General features: G+C 43.4%; 1 protein-coding gene across 5 annotated transcripts in view; it reads right to left on the bottom strand.

Annotated features, from left to right (window-relative positions):
* TEX2 (testis expressed 2) overlaps positions 1 to 20,157 on the bottom strand; it is a 93,290-nt gene that overhangs the window by 32,732 nt on the left and 40,401 nt on the right. For 3 of the 5 annotated variants that reach the window (XM_079965369.1, XM_079965371.1, XM_079965370.1), the window contains exon 2: positions 4,204 to 5,825. In XM_079965369.1, coding sequence (XP_079821495.1) covers positions 4,204 to 5,799 — 1,596 coding nt within the window. In that variant the 5' untranslated portion in view covers positions 5,800 to 5,825. Of the gene's footprint in view, positions 1 to 4,203; positions 5,826 to 16,018; positions 16,320 to 20,157 lie in introns of those variants that run through there. The other 2 variants (XM_079965368.1, XM_079965367.1) reach the window with 2 other exon arrangements.

A 20,157-nucleotide genomic window follows, 5' to 3' on the forward strand; every position in this document is an offset into this window, starting at 1 on the left:
AGACAACAAGCAAAAACATATGCAAATCCGAGCAGAATAATACGTGACACAGATATGACAAAGGATGCCTAGCAGGAAGTGCAACCTAAGCTGCCGCAAGCAGGGCAGGAGCAGAACAGAACTCTTCTCCTGCTTTCCAGCAACTGGTATTCAGAGGCAGGCGGCCCAGATTCTAGAGGCAATATACAGCTATCATGACTAAGTAGCCATTGAGAGGCTTATCCTCCCTGAATTTGTCTAATTTGCCTTCAAAGCCACCCAAGCCATCACCACATCTTGTGCCGGCAAATGCCACAGTTAGCTGTGCCTTGTGTGAAAAAGTAACTTGATTTTGTCTGTTCTTTATCCTCTCACCTTTCAGCTTTGTTTAGTGGGGTAGGAGAGCTGCCGGGGTGTGTGTGTGGTGGAAATCATACCTGGCAACCAATGCGCCCCTTTGGTTTCAGATAGTACATATGGACGAGTCTGGAAAGCCCAGGACACAAATTTTCATGGCCCTCTAGCAGCTAAGGTGGCTCATTTACCAGAAGTCATGTATTTAGCGTTAACTTTGGAAGTGTATACAGTGGACGCTCGGGTTGCGAACGTGAACCGTGCGGGAGGCACGTTCGCAACCAGCAGTGCCGCATCTGCGCACGGGCGGGTCGCAATTCGGCGCTTCTGCACATGCGTCAAAACCCAAAAGTAACCTGTTCCGGTACTTCCAGGTTCGGCGCGGTGCACAACCCGTAAACACGCAACCTGAAGCTTCTGTAACCTGAGGTACAACTGTACTCGATTCTGACCAAATGAAGCCGCCTGATATATATACTGTGCTCTAGGAGGCTTAATATACAAAATATAGTGATTTTACGCACCTGTATAAAGCTACCCTTAACTGCCTTTTTTCTCGCTTTTATAAATGATCTTTATTGAGATTTTATATGAAGCAAATACGAAACAAAATTAACGGAACAAAGAACACTAGACAATGTTTGGTAGAGTAGTTAGAAATGCCACAGTGTATAAAAAGGGGGGGGGGACACATAAGAAATAACAGGTGAACTCGGGGAGGAGCCAGAGTTGACTAAAAAATAGGGTTGCCATATTTCAATCAGTGAAAATCTGGACACAACAGTTGTTGAGTTTTTTTTGGGAGGGGGGGAGTTGTTGAGCATAATCATCTCGGAAGCTAGAAAGCCCCACTGTGTGACCTTTCCGCCCTACTGATCTGTAGAGAAGTGTGAGCTGGAACAAGATGTATAGTGGCAACACAGCCACCTTTATAAAGTTAAGAGAGTTTTTTGTACATTAAACTGGACCCAACATTCCCTTTTTGGAACAGTGAGATCTTGGTCAAATGTGGACCAAGCACAAAAATGAGGTCATTTGCCCGAACATTTTCATAGCCCGATAGCAATAACATTTTGGATGCTTCAACAGGACATGGAACCTTAGGGTGGCCTCCAACTAAAGTTTTCTCAAAGTAGGCATACTGAAAATAAACATGACTCGGTTAGGTCCACTAATTTCATGGGGTCTACTCTGAGCAAAACGGGTTGACTATTGCCCTAAGCTTCCTCAAACACTCTACTGCCAGAACAACTTGCCAGGCAACAGCAGGAAAATTAAGCCACAGCCCTTATCGCATAAACATATGGAAAACTGAACAATGAGCTACATTGTGTGATTGCCACATAAGCTATTGCGGCAACCCTCTTAAAGATCAAATCCTTGGCAGCACTGGAAAATTCTTCTGAAAGAAAAAAAAGAAGCTGCAAAGCCTCTTCAGAAATTAGGAACACTAACATATCACTTCAGTAAACAGACTTAAGCTCGTTCCTTTGCTTGCAAGATCCTTCAACGAACAGCAATGCCGAAGAAAGCTTCAACAATCTTTTGCCACAAGAAATTCAGTCTAGCACTGTGAAGGTGTGGTCACGGCCTTCCTGGCTCAGCAAATTTGCCTTTAAACTGTACCTGTTGTGGCGGTAGCTCAATGGAATGAATAGGAAGTCCACTTCCCCTATGGGCACCATCCTCTTTCCAAAGCAGAGATAATTTAAAAGCCCATTCCAAGGTCCATGACACATAGAGCTTCCCAAAACAGACGTCTGCTGCAATCCATGCCATTAAAAACAACATCCTGGGCTCAGCACATACAAAAGGGCACAGCTTAACTGTGAAGGGCAGAAACAACAACATAAACGTCCCTGCACAGTCTCTTTTTGCAAACTAGCCAAAACCATCAAGCACAAGCTGGACAAGTACAATCTGCAGCAGGGTGGATAAAAATCAATGATTTTTAAAATTATATGTGTGTGTATAAATTGATTTTTTTTAAAATTTAAACAGATTTTTAAAATAAAATGCTTTTGGAGGAAAAATCTTTCTGAAGATACTTTTCTAGTTAAGTTACATTATAGTCCAAAGGCTATTCATCAGGAAATAAGGATTTGTTTTAAGTTTTTCGTGTGTGCTAAAACTCATTTAACCACATAAGTTAACAAACATGGATACATACGCTATACAGTGATGTTATTGCTTTGGTTAAATAAATTGTTTAAATTGTTATTAAGGAAACGATATTTTTTTCCTGTTCTAATAAAGTACAACGGAAAAGTTGTCCAAATATAAACAGTTAACCTATTAAACCTCACAATAATTTCATAATTATCTGTCTATGTATTTCCATTAGTACAACCAAATCAGTAATTTTTGATATAAATTTTGATGTAAAAACTACTCTGAAAATTTATTATTCCCAAAATGAAACCTTCCTCTGGTTGTAAATATTAAGATTATACCAGCAAGAATGAGTCTTTCTGTTAAAAAAAAAAAAGATTTAAATCAAGTCTTACTGACTAGTGATTTAAATCAAGTCTTACTGACTGGTGATTTAAATAATTATTTAAATCGATTAGATTTAAATCAAATCCACCCAGGAGCTTCCTGCAGCCAATCGGAACCGGCGCTTTGGTTTCCGAACATTTTGGAATGGATTCCGTTTGACTTCCAAGGTACGACTGTACTTCACTTTAAATAGGCACCATCTTTTCTTTCATCCTCTTAAGGCTGTTTCCTGTCTTTTCCACTTGGGCCCTTCCTATAGCCTTTTGAAAACAAAGCCTGGTTGGCAGTGCTCCCACTGATTCTTCCAACCACTTTTCCACATCCCAAGTGCTTTTGAAGAGGACACTGGATACAGTAAACTGTGCCCTCGAGGCAAGATGCTGAAAATGCACTCCACTCCAGTTTGGCCCTACCCTGCCCCATGAAAAAAAGGGGGCACAAGAAGGCTTCAGCTCCCTTTCCTGCTCTGGATTCTATAGGAATTCAACATGAATCACATTCTATCAAGTGGGTTTCACTGTCGTCATGTGTATTGGGAGCCCCATAAGCTTCAGAGCATATATGAAAGTGTGAATTCCATAATAGCAACAGAAGTCACAGTTGCCCAAGCGTGCAGCGAAGCCAATTTTACATTGCCAGAACAATTGGCTCTCAGACGCATGTTCCTGTTGTGCTCCAACTGAATTATGTAACTCTATAACAATTCAGGTTCCCAATTCAGGCTCCCATGGCTTGATCTGTGTGGCCAGATACACACGGGGCAGCAGCCATTAGACCACCATATTAATCTTCCAGTTACGCAGCCATCCCATGGTAAACATATACAAATTCCACTAGAATGAACTATTACAGTAGTATCTCGGTTTTCAAACGTCTCGGAAGTCGAATATTTTTGTTTTCAAACGCCGAAAACCCGGAAATAACTGCTTCAGTTTTTGAACACTTTTCAGAAGTCAAACATGCTACGCGGCCTCCGTATTGAGTTTTCCATAAGTAAATGCTTCCATAAGTAAAGGCTTCAGTTTCTGAATGTTTCAGAAGTCGAACGGTCTTCGGGAACAGATTACATTTGAAAACCGAGTTACCACTGTGATTGAAGCCATCAAAGCCTGACTTTGTAAGGAAGGGTGGCCTACAAATTTAAAATAAAATTAATAGAATAGAACCAAATCACAAAGCAAATCCAACCAGATCTTTAGTGCACATCTACTACAACAGAAGTGGGTATCAACTTGCTATTAATTTGTTATTGTTACATCCTGCACCACTTCCAAGAACCACATTAATTCCCATACCCTTCAGTATGGCCTGAAGTAAATTTGTTATGATACAGGATCATGTACATCTCCAAAGTTAGAAGCAGTTGCTCACCTTCAATATCTCAGGTTCCTGGATGTCCAGAGGGTGCATATTCAATTGCTTGTTCCAATTCCTATGTAGCCTGTTACCTCGAGAACTTGGTGTAAAAAGCCAAATGACACAGATGGCAATCATAAATCCCACGGCAACTCCCAAAAAGAGTCCGCTGAAGTAACTGGGAAGAGGGAGAATAAGGTAGGCATAGATCAACATTGTGAGAAAGTACAATGTTTTCATTGGAAGTTTAGGCTGTTGCACATGTAGTTCGGTGCCATCTTCACCGCAGAAAGGTGAGGCAGAGCTTTCCTCAGGCCTCCCCTCTGCCTTCTGGTAGCTTTCGAAAGGTTTGTCAGGTTTACCGTCATCCTCTATCAAACAGAAGTCTTCGGAATACAGTTCACAGAACTCCTCGTCCTCTTTGCTCGCCAGAGCAGACAGAGAACATCTTTCAAGTACCAGTGAAGCCTTCAAACTGGGGTCCTTTGTGCTTAACAACGGGGAGCTTCTTCTGTCGGCCTCTTTTGCAGGCTCCTCCACGTTCTGGGACTGCTTAGCACTCTTACATATACTGGAGTCGCTGCCATAGAAGTCCCCTTCGGAATCGCATTCCTCCTCCTTAATGCTATAGTTGTTATTGCTTTCCAGATGGCCATTCATGCTGGAGAGATTGGACAGCTCTGAAGCACTTGAAGATAAGGCTTTGGGCCTGTGGCTACTACTCTCGTCACCCATTATTTTGCTGAGGAGCTGAAAAGGCTCGTAGATCACCTCTGAGAAGCGTCTCTTCGTGTCCTCGATTTTGGCCTCCATTTCGGGCACTTTAAAAAAAGAACGAGTATCCGACGGAGACGTCAAGGGGGACGAGGGAGCAGTTTTGGAGTCGCCACCTGTACTCCGAGGCTGGGTGAACTGCTTGAACAGGTGCAAGTTGAGTTTGGAGTCCGGCGGTTTGTAGGAAACCGCTTCGGGCTCCTGCTTAGAAGTGTCTGTGGAGAGAGACTTTACCAGGGTTTTCATCAACTGCCTGTGCCTCGTGGGCGGAGTGGCCTCTTTTGGTTCGATGTCTGTCGAGAGGGACTTAACTAAACTCATGAAAGGCTTTGAGCCGGCAACAGCGGATGGCGTGTTGGTCTTGGAAGGGGAGGGCAATGGAGATGGCGACAGGCTGGTTTTCAGTTCTGAAGGCAACGCCACCCCTGATGAGATGGCGGTGTGAGTCAAATGCGAGGAGGACGAGAGAGCTGATGGCACCACACTAAATACTTGGGTTTCTAAGGGCTTTGCAGTTGGCGAGACGATGGGAGACGAGACGAGTGGAGATGCAGCCACATTAAGCGAGGTAGTGGGACCCGAAGAATCATGGTCACCGTGATCAAAGCACAGGTCTTCCTTAGCTTCAAGTGCAGTTACAATGCTTTGGTTGTCCAGTGCCTCGGAGGGGGACTCCATGAACTCTTCTTCCTCCTCTTCTTCCTCCTTCCCAAACGCCGAGAAATGAATGGTGATGGTTTCTCGGGAAACAGATCGCTGAACCTGCACTTTGGGCGCGGGCTGCTTTGAAGACATCTCACTGGTTTTCTCTGCATGGCTACTGTTCAGACTTGTCATTGCAGGTCCCAGGGATGCAACAGGGTCTGTGAAGAGGAAGCCAAATGCAAATCAGGTAGAGGAAGATCACAGTTGCAATTAACAAGCTTTTGAATACCACACATGAAAATCAGTTTATTGGCCATGGAGAGGGTGTAAGTCATCATCGCTCACACTTCAGCATATATATATTTTGGAGGGGAGAATCATACCATAAAACCAAAATATGGTTAAGTGGAGAAAAAGCGGTAAATTGTTCACTACCAAGAACTGAGGCTGATTCTCCTAGCCTTTGGGGACCAGTGTGAATGTTTTATTGCTACTGTGGGGAATGGGGTGGGAATGGGAAGAGGGCAGGAGAGAGAAAAAGATCACACCAAACATGCACATTGGTAACCATGACACAGAAGCAAGATGCTAAAATGCACAGTCCCAAGGAGCATGTCTGACTGGGAGAAACACCCCCTTCAAAGTTGGCTCAAAGTAAAATTCCATGTGTTGATCTTAATGTTTAGGTAGTTACCTGTGAACACGCAATGCAAAGGGATGGAAGGGGGGCGGAATTAGGCCACGTTTTAAGAACTCACTTCTGGTCTGTACTTTTACAGGGACACTAAAACAGTCACTTGGTGTCACTTCAACACAAGCAAAAAAAAAATTCCACCCGCTTCCAGTCAGCACATTGTAAGCAATGACAGAATTGTGCCAGATGATGGATATAGCATTGTTATTTGCCTCTTCAACTGATTTGTCAAATTACAGCCAGTCAAGATAATTACTGTGATGGTAAAGTACACTCCAGTGATTATAATGGCAAGCAATTAAGATTATTGATGGACAGGATAGGATTTCATAAATCAAAGACGCTCAGTCCATTTGATTGCACATTAATCTCTTAAAGAACTAATCATATACACACACACACGCTGTATTGGTAGACACACAGCTAAGACCATAATGCAAGAAAATTATATATATATATATATATACACACACACACACACACACACACACACACACACATTACTTGTCAGAGCCCCAGTACATAGCAGAAGAGAGTGCTGTGCATTCCAAGATAATTGAGCATCTTAGGATGTTTATCACCTTTAGTAAAGTGAACCTCAAAATCACATTGCAGAACTGAACACTTTTCAGTCCATAAGTGTTTCTGTACCACCCACACAGCACTAGTCCCAGAAATTCTAATTTCCAGTTCAAAACAGCCCGCTAATAGAGCAAGGCGCGGGAAGAGGCTTGTATTGCTGAAATGATTGCGCTAGAACATGCTTTAGCTCAGAGAACAAAAATTGTGCTTATTTAGAATGATCGACTTTTAACGAGGAGGTGTGTTAAAAGCCCGCTCCATGGGCACTGAATTGCAGTGAATAAGTTGTGCATTAACCATGGACTGGTGCGTATTGAACTTAAATCTAACTATGCTTTAGGGGCCATGGGTATGACAGAGCCCAAACTGGAACTGGCACCAGAGGCCCAGCACACCACAGCCTGTATTGTAAAACAGGGAGACTCTTTGTCTTCACTGTTGTGCAATTAGTGGATGCAGAATTATATTTTCACAGGCTGGCTGAGAATTCAGGTTTCTTTTGAGAATCCATAAGCCATTTTCAGAAGCAGCCGAAAACATAACAAATTCTTAATTTGTGGAAATGGGTGGTTGGTGGGGAGATGAGCAAAGTAGAGACTGCCTCAATTGTCAAGACAACAGGTTTGTCACCTTAGTAACTAATATTTTTTTGCCGATGGGAGCTGTGAAAGGTGCCATAATCAAACTGTCAAGCAGAACTCATCAGAACTCTTTAAGTGTAACACTAATCTGAAAAGCACCTTTACAAAAGAGAGAGAGAGAGAGAGGGAGGGAGAGAGAGAGAGAGATTGAGAAGGAACTGGAACATCATTTCTATTCTCTCCTTTTTTACAACATAATGGCAAAAGAACCAAACCTTTATCAGTTTGAAATACTGCATAGCAATTTTGCATACTCCACAACTTCATATAATTAACAAATTTGTACAAATTAGGTAATCTAAAAGAGGCACATCGGCACTGGGAGAACTATTATGGGACTAATGCCTATTTTCTTTAAATTATCAGTATTTTAAACATACATTTATCTCTTGAAGCCAAAGAGATTTTATTATTTGAAATGCTAGTGCTTTCTTAAAAGAGAGTATCAACTTTTTAAAAAATAATATTATTGTTATTATTATTATTAAAATTTATAGGCCGCCTTATACCCAGAGGTCTCAGGGTGGTTCACAGAATAAAATCAAAACAAAACCCCACAAAATACATTATCAAAATCAAAACATCAACCCAGTAACCCTCCCCAAAAAGCCCACATTTCAAAAGGGCATAGGATGTCAATCAGGTCAATCAAGCCCTGGTTAAAAAGGAACGTTTTTGCCTGGCGCCTAAAGGTGTGTAATGAAGGCGCCAGGCGAACTTCCCTGGGGAGAGCATTCCACAGATGGGGAGCCACTGCAGAGAAGGCCCGTTCTCGTGTTGCCACCCTCCGGACCTCACATGGGTGAGGCACACAAAGAAGGGCCTCAGAAGATGATCTCAGGGTATAGGTAGGTTCATATGGAAAGAGGTGGTCCTTGAGGAATTGTGGTCCTGAGCCATTTAAGGCTTTATAGATCAATACCAGCACTTTGAATTGGGCCCGGAAACTAATCGGTAGCCAGTGCAGTTGGACCAGGATCGGTGTGATATGCTAAAATCACCTTGCTCTAGTGAGCAACCTGGCCGCTGAATTCTGCACCAGCTGAAGTTTCAAACTGTCTTCAGAGACAGCCCTATGTATAATGCATTGCAGTAGTCTAACCTTGAGGTTACCAGAGCATAGGCAGCAGTAGTTAGGCTATCCCTGTTCAGATAGGGGCATGGCTGGGCCACCAGCCGAAGCTGATGGAAGGCACTCCTGGCCACTGAGGCCACCTGAGCCTTCAGCGACAGAAAAGGGTCCAACCAGGAGTATCCCCCAAGTTACGAACCTGCTCTTTCTGAGAAAGTGTGACCCCATCAAGAGCAGCCGATCTCCCACCCATCCGGTCTAGGGAACTAACCACTGTGGGGTGTGAAACACAAGAGCAGTCAAGTACAACATTCCGAGAGTAAACATGTTTACACATGGGGAGGAATGTTTGTCCAGCCAGCAGATAAACTTCCTGTTTCCTTCTGGGCTGGGACAGACTTTCTCTGCATGTGACTAGAGGTGGGTATGGCCTCACCTGTGCAGGTAATGACAAAAACACAGGGCAGGGCAGCCATCTCTCTCTTTTGACTACATGCATCGAAGAAACAACATCCGGTTAGCCAAAGATGCCCTCTTGGCTTCCAACCAAGAGAGGACAAAGGGACTGTCTTCTTATGAGATAGTTTCCAGGTATATGTTAATTTTCTAAGCTAAGTCTGCCTTCTGGGATCCTATTGTGAACAGAATGATATGTGAGCAAACTCTTTTTATACTTTTGTAGAAGACTGTGTCGTGTCTTATCTTTTATGAGGGAATAAGGGGAAAATACCATAACAGTTATTATAGAGGCTTTAGCGAGCCTGACCAAACGCATCCGCTGCAAGTTTAAAAAGGGGTATGTTACTCTGCTAAATTGTGGCACTTGTTAACACAAGTTGGAAAAGGATATAATCAAACAATATATCCTCTCCTGCATCCCTGAACATTCCCACAACCACTAACAGTGCCTCAGTCTTATTTGGATTGAGTTTCAGTTTGTTGGCTCTCATCCAGTGCATTACCGAGGCAAGACACTAGTCCAGCACTTCCACTGCCGCACCTGCTGATGTATAGAAGAAATAGAGCTGAGTGTCATCAGCATACTGCTGACAATGTACGCCAACCCTCCGGATAACCCCACCCAGCGGTTTCATGTAGATGTTAAGAAGCGTAGGGGATAGGATTGAGCCCTGTGGAACCCCACACTGGATGTTCCACAGAGCTGAAAAGCACTCTTCGAGTAACACCCTCTGGGAGTGACCATCCAAGCAGTGCTACCCACCCCTAGTTTGGACAGTCGCTCCAGAAGAATACCATGGTCGACGGTATCGAAAGATCGCTGAGAAGTCAAGAAGAACTAACAGGGACATGTTTCCCTTCTCTCTCTCTTTCTCTCAACAGAGGTCATCATACAGGGTGACCAAAGCAGTTTCTGTGCCAAAACCAGGCCTAAACCCCAACTGAAATGGATCCAGAAAATCAGTTTCTTCCTAAAGGCCTTTAGAAATCAGAGTAAGCATGTCACTGTACTCTGCCTTCCCCTCAAGTTAAACACAGGATGTAATTACAGCAAGTGAACATTAACTAAAACAAAGAGGATATCCTGGAACGCAGTACGAATGCATCCGACATGTTTAATTGAATACATTGCATGCACACACAGGGCCAAGTGCTAGGCTGAAAACAGTTGTAGAAGTTCAAACCAGCGCCAAGATCGCACGCCGATTCTTAAAATTGATTATTTGTAATGCAACAGACCTATTATTCACTGTGGATAAAGAATATAAGTATATGCCGGGACATTAGCACTTACGCAATGACTAATCTGCTCAAAGCAATGATAGGAACCAAGTTAGAACTTGGATCCATTGCCTCTTGACTGCAATCCTAGAAAGAGTTGGCTGGGAGGAAATGCCACGGACCTCCGCAGCGCTTACTTCTGTGTAGGCATGCATAAGAATCCACTGCAAAGTAGAAAACATCACCACACATTCCACGGTCAATTAGAATTTAAGGAACCCAGTGCAACTGAGCAGCTAGGGAAGTCAAGCCATTAGGTACGGTGCTCACTCTGGAATACACAACTAAGAATTGTGGGAGTCATTTCCCCCAGTTAATGTTAAAGAGGGGGCCTCACCTTTGATGGAAGTTCATGGTAGTAAGACAACATTTTATGACACGGCGTGCTGCCCCAATGAACTCAAAAACTCTAATCTACATCAACAGCTGTTGAGTTCAACCTTAAATCAAGATATTCTCCATTCACACACCAATTGGCTGAGATTTCACATTCGTTCATCAATATAACTCCGGTCTAGCAGCCAGCAACTCTTTTCATCCTTCCTCCCACCTTCCAGAATGACAAGCAACAGAAGATTCTGCCCCTCCTCTGCTAAATACTGTATATTACTTTGCCCAATTTCTGAGTGCATTGAGAGTGCCCATGCATGATCTGATTGCACAATCTCAACAGCATATGCTGTGCTAGGGGAGGTGACAGCAATGTACTTCACCCCGGAAAGTTTACAGGAGCGGGAAGGGGAGGGGAAGGGGGTTAGAATGCTTGCTGTGCCAGCTGCTTCCCTTTTCTCGGTCCGTCCCTCAATTTCAGCACACAGTACCTTAAATCTGTCATCCCAATCATTTTACCAACAATTGAGTTTAGAACAATTGAAGCCTGGGTGCATGGGGAGAGCATGTGGCTCGGGGAGACACACAAGCTGTCTGCAAAGCAGTTCCACTCAATCCAACAGCCATATAATGCAGTTTGCAGCCCAAGCAGAAAATCCAGACCCAAAGCGCACAGCTTTGCAACCTGGGCCAGGCAGTTTCACAATGGAGCTCGCTCGAGGAGGAGGAGGAGGAGGAGGAGAGGGAGATTTGATCCTGCTCCTTAACAAAGGAAGACTCACACAGATCACTTAATCCATGCCACCTCACCATGGGTAGGCAAACTAAGGCCTGGGGGCTGGATCTGACCCAATCGCCTTCTAAATCCGGTCCGCGGATGGTCCAGGAATCAGCGTGTTTTTACTTGAGTAGAATGTGCGCTTTTATTTTAAATGCATCTCTGGGTTAATTGTGGGGCCTGCCTGGTGTTTTTACATGAGTAGAATGTGTGCTTTTATTTAAAATGCATCTCTGGGTTATTTGTGGGGCATAGGAATTCGTTCATTTCCCCCCAAAAAATATAGTCCGGCCCCCCCATATGGTCTGAGGGACGGTGGACCGGCCCACGGCTGAAAAAGTTTGCTGACCCCTGTTCTAGACTGACAGAATTTGGAGAGAGAAAAAACCCACCACCCAGCTTTACAACCCTCTTTTGACAGAAAGGAGAGGCACGCTGTCAGGTTTTGATTTGTTCCACCTTGACTGCAACTACCAATGTATGTTCACACAAGCAGAACCTGTTACCGTAGCAACTTGGGACCAGTTTGCCCTGTGAGATCGCCTTACCCCAAATGTGCCCACTCAGCCGCTTTGATCAGCGGACTTGGCACTGCCACAGAATGCCCATTTCACATTTGTAAGAACTTGATCGTTCCAAGTGTGGAACTTTGAACCCCTGATTGAGACCGAGCAGGCGCCTACCCTGTTTTTATTTCGACGTCTGCTAAATACATTCTTGTTAAAGCAAGCTTACCCAGATGCTTAGAAATCCAAGGTAATTTTAATCTGCTTTAGCATTTCAACTTTTGTTATGTTTTAAAGTACGGTTGCGAATTTCTTCTCGATTTTATTTTGTAAATTGCTTTGAGGCTTTTTAGAAAAAAAAAATCAAGCGGCGCATGGATTTTGTGAAATAAATAAAGAATTGTGTCACAGGCATCCTCATGGAGATGGTACACCTTTGGAAGAGTCGGGGGGCAGCCAAAGTGGTGCCCTCTAGGTGATATTGATACTACAACTCCCATCATCCTTGACCTTTTGCTATGCTGGCTGGGGGCTGATGGGCCCTAGGAGTCCCAAAAGATATGGAGGGCACCACATTGGCTAACCCTGGGGTTAGAGAGTTTCCTTTTTTAAACAACAACAACAACATGAAAGTACTCTTACAACATTTTCACAAAGTTTTTTTTAAAAGTTTTTTTTAACAGTTTCCAAAATTATACAGAGTTTAGTTTGAGATCCAGCTCTTGTTCTAAGTAACTGGAAAATTGCATTAAAATTTTGATTTCAGTAGCACCCGCATGGCACTGCCTGTCTCCACATTGCGTGTGAGCATATTCACACATTATCTGGGCTTTATGTGTTTTTTCCTGCTTAAAGTCTGTTGCAATTCTCTGTGCATGCTCAGACATTTTCTTTTTAAAAAATAATATTTTTTATTAAGTTTTCTGTTTTACAATTTCAAATAAACATTTTACAAACCAGTGACTTCCCTTCTCTTTCCATGGTTCATTTTACATATCATACATCCCTGCATATTTTACTATAACCATTCGAATCAATTTTTCCACTTCTACATCCATCAAAAATTATTTACTCTGTTGAATTTATCTTAATGATGCCGGCGTTTTCAGCTGTATACAGTTATTTTCCATATATTCCAATAAATGTTTTCCAATCTTCTTTAAACATATGTTCTTCTTGCTCTCTTATTCTATATGTTAAATCTGCAAGTCGTGCGTATTCTGTCAACTTAATTTACCATTACTCTTTAGTTGGGTCCTCGCTCACTTTCCATTTTGGGGCTATCGAAACACGGGCCGCAGTTGCTGCATACATAAATAACCTTTTCTGACACCTGGAAATTTCATACATTTTCTAATCACAAGTAGAAGCTCCTAGTTTTGCACACCACTTCAAAACTCTGTTTATGCATGGAGGGCACCCCAGACTGAAGATGGGTTGTCTCACTATCACTTTTCAGGGCACTCACTGAATGGAGGAATGTTTCCCTCCCCCCCACCCCAAAAAAAAAGTACAGTGGTACCTTGGGTTAAGTACTTAATTCGATCCGGAGGTCCGTTCTTAACCTGAAACTGTTCTTAACCTGAAGCACCACTTTAGCTAATGGGGCCTCCTTCTGCCGCTGCACCGCCGGAGCACAATTTCTGTTCTCATCCTGAAGCAAAGTTCTTAACCCGAGGTACTATTTCTGGGTTAGCGGAGTCTGTAACCTGAAGCATATGTAACCTGAAGCGTATGTAACCCAAGGTACCACTGTAAGTCCAAAATGGCACTCCTGCCTAATGAAAAAAGCAACTTCTACAAGCCCAGCAGACTTGCAAATCAGCCCAGCTGACTCCACCACCACAAATGACTATGTTGAAATATTTAATTGTCCAAACAGCCATTGTTATTTATAGTACCTATTAAAAAATGGAAGGACAGGCTAGGCAAGTAAATCAGGACTTGGAAGTCTGACCAGAGAATCACTGCTGAAGACTTTGTTAGATAAAGAAAAGTGGCAACTATCATAGATAGATAGATAGATAGATGATAGATAGATAGATAGATAGATAGATAGATAGATAGATAGATAGATAGATAGATATAGATGGATGATAGATAGATAGACTATATATTTTGAAAAGTTGTCAGTTCTCTGTGAGTTTGGAGATGTCTTAAGACATTGTAGCCACATTCCTGAGATCAAGGAGGAGGTTGTCATCTATGGCTGATTATAAGAGGACACCATTTTGAATCAAGATGGCGAACTAAACCTTTCAAAACTGCACTTAGTTTTTCATTCCTTAGAATTCCCAAGCAATGCCGAATTCAAGGCTGTTAGTAAAAGGGTATTTACAAAACACAATTGAACACACACAACCAAGCACTATAAATACTGAGCATTACAAAGCCTCTTTCAAATGTGACCAATTTTGATCCACTTGTGGAAGCAAAATGAGCGCTGCAACAATAACACATTTTGTACTATTCTTCAGCACTTTAGTTCCACAACAACCATTTAGATAATCTTAAGACTTCGAGAATTCAAACTATTTCAGTCCTTGGATTTCTGCCCTGTCGTTTTTTAAGTTCATACTATATTTTAACTAGCACAAAGTCTACCGCCTAGGCACATCCTTTGCACCACATCTTTCCCAAAGTATACTGTGGTTGTTGTTTTGTTAACAGTTTAACATGGTTTCATTTATTACTTGCAAATATAGTGTTAGTTACCTGATAATAAATGAATTTCCCATTTATATACTAAATGGAAAAAATATTGATGCATACTAAATTAGTGAAATTTAGCAAATAAATTGTTGTTGTTAGTATTATATATCACCCTTCTTCAAAAGATCTCAAGGCAGCTCACAAGATAAAATCTACAAATGTGTATTACAGTAGCACCTCTGTAAAACATCACTACTGCAATACAAATAATTGAGATTATGGCATCAATTCTGTACACAAAAGAATTCCTTGCCAAAAGAACACTTAGTGGACCATCTTTGGGCTTACACAAAGAAATGTGGAAGCATTCCTAATTCAAAAGAAAACATTTTAGAGAACACATTGTGCTACAGGAAAATAATTGCCGGTTTTATAGTTTTACAGCCGAAATATTCAGCTTGTGATTCTGCTAGAATCACACTGTGAGAGCCAGTGTGGTGTAGTGGTTAAGAGCGGTAGTCTCGTAATCTGGGGAACTGGATTCGCTTCCCTGCTCCTCCACATGCAGTTGCTGGGTGACCTTGGGCCAGTCACACTTCTTTGAAGTCTCTCAGCCCCACTCACCTCACAGAGTGTTTGTTGTGGGGGAGGAAGGGAAAGGAAAATGTTAGCCGCTTTGAGACTCCTTAAAGGGAGTGAAAGGCGGGATATCAAATCCACTCTTCTTCTTCTTCTTCTTCTTCTTCTGCTAGTCCAATAAAGACTTCACCATCTCTATTTAGCTGGGGTGGGGGAGATACAACTAAAACACCAAGTCTTCTTATGGAGAATTTTCATAAACATTGTTTTTATAAGAATCACGAATTGCTGCAGAAATGTGGAAAACCGAATTTAAGCTGCACAAGACAGAATATCATACTTGTGTCATAGTTTAACAGTTTACCATATGACCATTTCTTTCCTTGTTGTTTGTTTGTTTAATGTCCCACCTTGTTCCTCCATAGGCGCTCAAGGTAGTTTGCATCCTTCTCCCCCTCCTCACTTAATCCCTACAACAACCCTATGAGGGAGATTAGGCTGGGAGGTAGTGATGGGTCCAAGGTCACCCAGTGAACTTCATGGTCAAGGGCGGATTCAAACCCTAGTCTCCTAGGTCCCAGTCCAACACTCTAACCACAACACCACACTGGGATCTCCACTCTCGTCTGTACTCTTACTAATTATGCCAGAATTAATCACTCAACTTCTGAAGTTGATGGCAAATGTGTTAATGATTCGAGGCGCACGCAATCCTGTTTAGAGAAAGGTTCTCTGCAAGCCATCTGGCTCAAAACCTTATCACAACCCTTCCGGTGAAAGCGGAGGACCCATTAATTTGTGTTCCGACCTACCCAGATGTCAGCTTCCCTTACTTACATTCATCCCTCGCTATATATCCACAGCTCTTCATATCCTTCAGCTGCAAAACTCCTTCAAGCACCTTGGTGAGTTGTTTGTTCAATGCCTGGCACAAATTCCACTGAGTCCACAACTTGGACCACTAATCTGTCCGTTTGATCTGCTTTCCTTCATAACTCCTTAAAAAACAAAGCAAAGCAATTCACTGCCTGGGCAAAAATACAACTTTAGCAGCAAGGCTTTGTGCGCAAAGGCTTCTGTGTCCTTCCAGAGGCCGCCATGCAAAGTTACTGAGATCTCTTCCCCCCACTATTTCCAGATGATCTTTGCTCGTATATTGGCTCCCTGTTTCTCCACTCCTCTGTGCCCAGCTAACAAGAGAAAGAAAACAAACTGCCACTCTCAAGCTTTAAAAGGAACTTTCACAGTACCGACATTCTCTTCCCCACCTTTCCTTTTAAAGAAATATCACCTTAAAAATCAATACAGTCCTCCACAGGGACAGGCAAGTGGTTGAAATTCAGGGTAAGTTACTTCAGGTTCTCATTCTCAAAACCCATGTAGAGAGGTGTGTGTGTGTGTGTGTGTGTGTGTGTGTGGTCGATACCGCCCTAAAAATCCATCCTTTACAAATCTGTATGGACCAAAATGGCCAGGAACTGCGTTGGAACGGCTATTCAGTGTTCAAAACTCCCATTGTTCTAGGCGCATTTTGCAACAGCGAATTTCATTAGGGCAAGCCGTTTTTTAGCTCTGGGCGCAGTACAGTGGTACCTCGGGTTACATACACTTCAGGTTCCATATGCTTCAGGCTACAGACTCCACTAACCCAGAAATAGTACCTCGGGTTAAGAACTTTGCTTCAGGATGAGAACAGAAATTGTGCTCCGGCGGTGCAGCGGCAGCAGGAGGCCCCATTAGCTAATGTGGTGCTTCAGGTTACGAAATGTTTCAGGTTAAGTACGGACCTCCGGAACGAATTAAATACTTAACCCGGGGTACCACTGTACTGTGCCTAAGATTTCAGATTAAAACTGCAGAATGGAAAGAAAGGAGGACCTTTTTCTGCCTCCCCACTTCCAGCTACTCTAAAGACTGGAGAAGAGACCCTCTTCAGAATATTGGGGGAGGTGGGAGGTGAAGGACTAGACCATGTGAATAATGAACATAAGATTTTAGGTACAGTTTGTTCATTGTCAGCTTTGTATTCTTGTTATTAAAAAAGCACACCTAGACATTCTGTTGTTGCACCCATAACCTAGGTTTAAGGGCCATTTAGCTCCTAGCTTTCCTATCTCCATTTCTAACACTGCTGCCATTGTTACACTACATATTGCTTTGTGCTGTATTCTCTGTTTTACTGAATTTGTATGTCGCCATTTCACTGCATTTTTAATTTAAAAAAACCAAAAAGCAATATGCCACTGAAAGCAGAAGTCCTAATAATATCTGACTACTCTTGGGTCAGGGACACACATAAAACCTGAAGCCATCCTTGGATAAATGCATTTTTGTTATGTACTAAGCTTGGATCCCTGCTCCTGCCAACCTAGCAGTTCGAAAGCACGTCAAAGTGCAAGTAGAAAAATAGGTACCGCTCCGGCGGGAAGGTAAACGGCGTTTCCGTGCACTGCTCTGGTTCGCCAGAAGCAGCTTAGTCATGCTGGCCACATGACCCGGAAGCTGTATGCCGGCTCCCTTGGCCAATAAAGCGAGATGAGCACCGCAATCCCAGAGTCGGCCACAACTGGATCCTAGAACAACAGGCAGGTACGATCCTAGAATGCAACAACTGATTGGCTTGCAGGAGAAGACCAATCAGGTTCCAGGAGGAAGTTAATCAGCCTATTAGGCTGGTAGGATCGTAGAATGCAACAACTGATTGGCATTCTATTGATTGGCCTGCAGGAAAAGACCAATCAGGCTCCAGGAAGGAAGCAGAATCAGCCAATCAGACGGGACTCAATGTGTAAATAATGTATATAAAAGCCTGATGTTTGGGGGGCAATTCAATCACTGTTTTGCAAGCTGCAGGGACGCAGGTGGCGCTGTGGGTTAAAGCCTCAGCGCCTAGGGCTTGCCGATCGAAAGGTCGGCGGTTCGAATCCCTGCGGCGGGGTGCGCTCCCGCTGCTCGGTCCCAGCGCCTGCCAACCTAGCAGTTCGAAAGCACCTCTGGGTGCAAGTAGATAAATAGGGACCGCTTACCAGCGGGAAGGTAAACGGCATTTCCGTCTGCGGCTCTGGCTCGCCAGAGCAGCGATGTCACGCTGGCCACGTGACCCGGAAGTGTCTCCGGACAGCGCTGGCCCCTGGCCTCTTAAGTGAGATGGGCGCACAACCCCAGAGTCTGTCAAGACTGGCCCGTACGGGCAGGGGTACCTTTACCTTTACCTTTGCAAGCTGCAATAAAGAGCATGAAATCACTGAAGGACTCCAAGTATATTTCAGTTTTCAAAACGAATGAGCTCCCGTCTCCTCCATGTGACATAGACTTATGACCTACAAGTCACCCTATTGCAACACAGATATAGTGTGAAGTTGAATGCTACTCAAGAGGGTGGAGGAAGACCAGTCACCAGCAGAATGACTCAGCTTCAGCAGGTTTACAAGCCTTTAATACTTAGGCCTTCTTATGATTCATTTGTGTTAAATCAGTCACAAGCATAAGCACCACTCTTGGTGCGCTGTGTTTTGCAAGCCCGTATGTTTGTTTGTTTTAATTAAAAGTCAGCTGCTGGAAGCTGGCAAGGCTTCAACAAGAACACTTCTACCCAGTGAACACTCTACCCCACCCAAGCAGAGTACAGATCAGCATAGAAGTGGGGGAAATTCCCAGGGCCAATGAATACAACCGCAAGTGATTTCGCAAGTTTCACGTCACAATCACTCTGTAAATTAGGCTGGACTGGGAAATGCGATTTGGCCGAACTGGTGCACAACCAACCACAACAATATGCTAAGCACTGATTTTCTCTGCAGGTTTTCTCTGCAATGATAATAGACACCTTCATCACTTCCTCAAATGAGCACACCTATTTTTCCCCTTCCTACCCCCTTCATCCAGGGAGCCACAAAACAGGGTCTGAAGGGCCGCTGAGACCCTACCTACAGTACCAACAGGCAGTCCCTTCCAGAGCCAGATGAACCAACAGCTCTGTACTGTTTGCTTCACAAGGATCTGTTGATGACTTGCTTTGCAAATACATTTACGGTACTTTCTCTTCTAAGGGATGGCGACAAAGGGCCTAGGAGAACAACACGCGCCTTGCTCAAAGACAAAGGCGGCAGCTGCAGCAGCCGTGACCTCCTCGAGACAGACCCAATGCCAGGAGCCGGTTGGCTTTATTACCATGTATGTCAGGGAAACATTATGTTTGCCTATTCCTCACATGCTGTAGTTGTTGTTTTTTAAAAATGATGTAGGCAACAAGTTGATGCCTACATGTTAGTCTGCTGTTATTGTCGTCATCCTCATCAATGCCCCCACTTCAGCAAGAGAACAAACACATTCTCAAATCCTAGGAGGAGAAGAACAAATCTCTTGATTTAAGGCCCTGAAAGGATGGCTAGGTACAAACAGTTTTCCCTTTGTTTGTTTGTTTCAATTGTTTTTATTAAATATTTTCTTGGGTTGCAAAAGTACATACATTGCCTCTCTTTTCACCTCATCAAGTCCACTTTACAGATCAGTTATATCCTTCATTATTTGAGGGAAGAGAGGGAGGACTGGGAGAAGGAAAAGGAAATAGGGGGAAAGCACAACATTCAGATTTGCTCAGTTTAGTAATATGCTGTGGCGTTCTGCCCTGGGCAAGCCTTAAATCTCACCCCTACCCCTTTCACTTCTTCCCTTTACCATTGCTTCTCCAAGCAAACGCTTTGTTCTTTTTTCCCTTTACATGTTAAACCGAGTTACCAAAGTGGAAGAAAAATAAAAAATATTCCAGCAACAAAAACGGTGTACAGCAAAAAGAACCTGCTGTGTTATCTACCCGTACCAGAAGATTGGCCTGCTATGAACTTGCCATACACAGTCAACCACCACTCAAAGAGGGTCCCCCCCTAAAGTTTACAGACAAGATGTAGTAAAGCACCCCCACCAAAGATACAGTGGTACCTCAGGTTAAGTACTTAATTCGTTCCGGAGGTCCGTTC

The sequence above is a fragment of the Podarcis cretensis genome, assembly GCF_951804945.1.
Source record: "Podarcis cretensis genome assembly, chromosome: 2".
Classification (NCBI taxonomy): domain Eukaryota; kingdom Metazoa; phylum Chordata; class Lepidosauria; order Squamata; family Lacertidae; genus Podarcis; species Podarcis cretensis.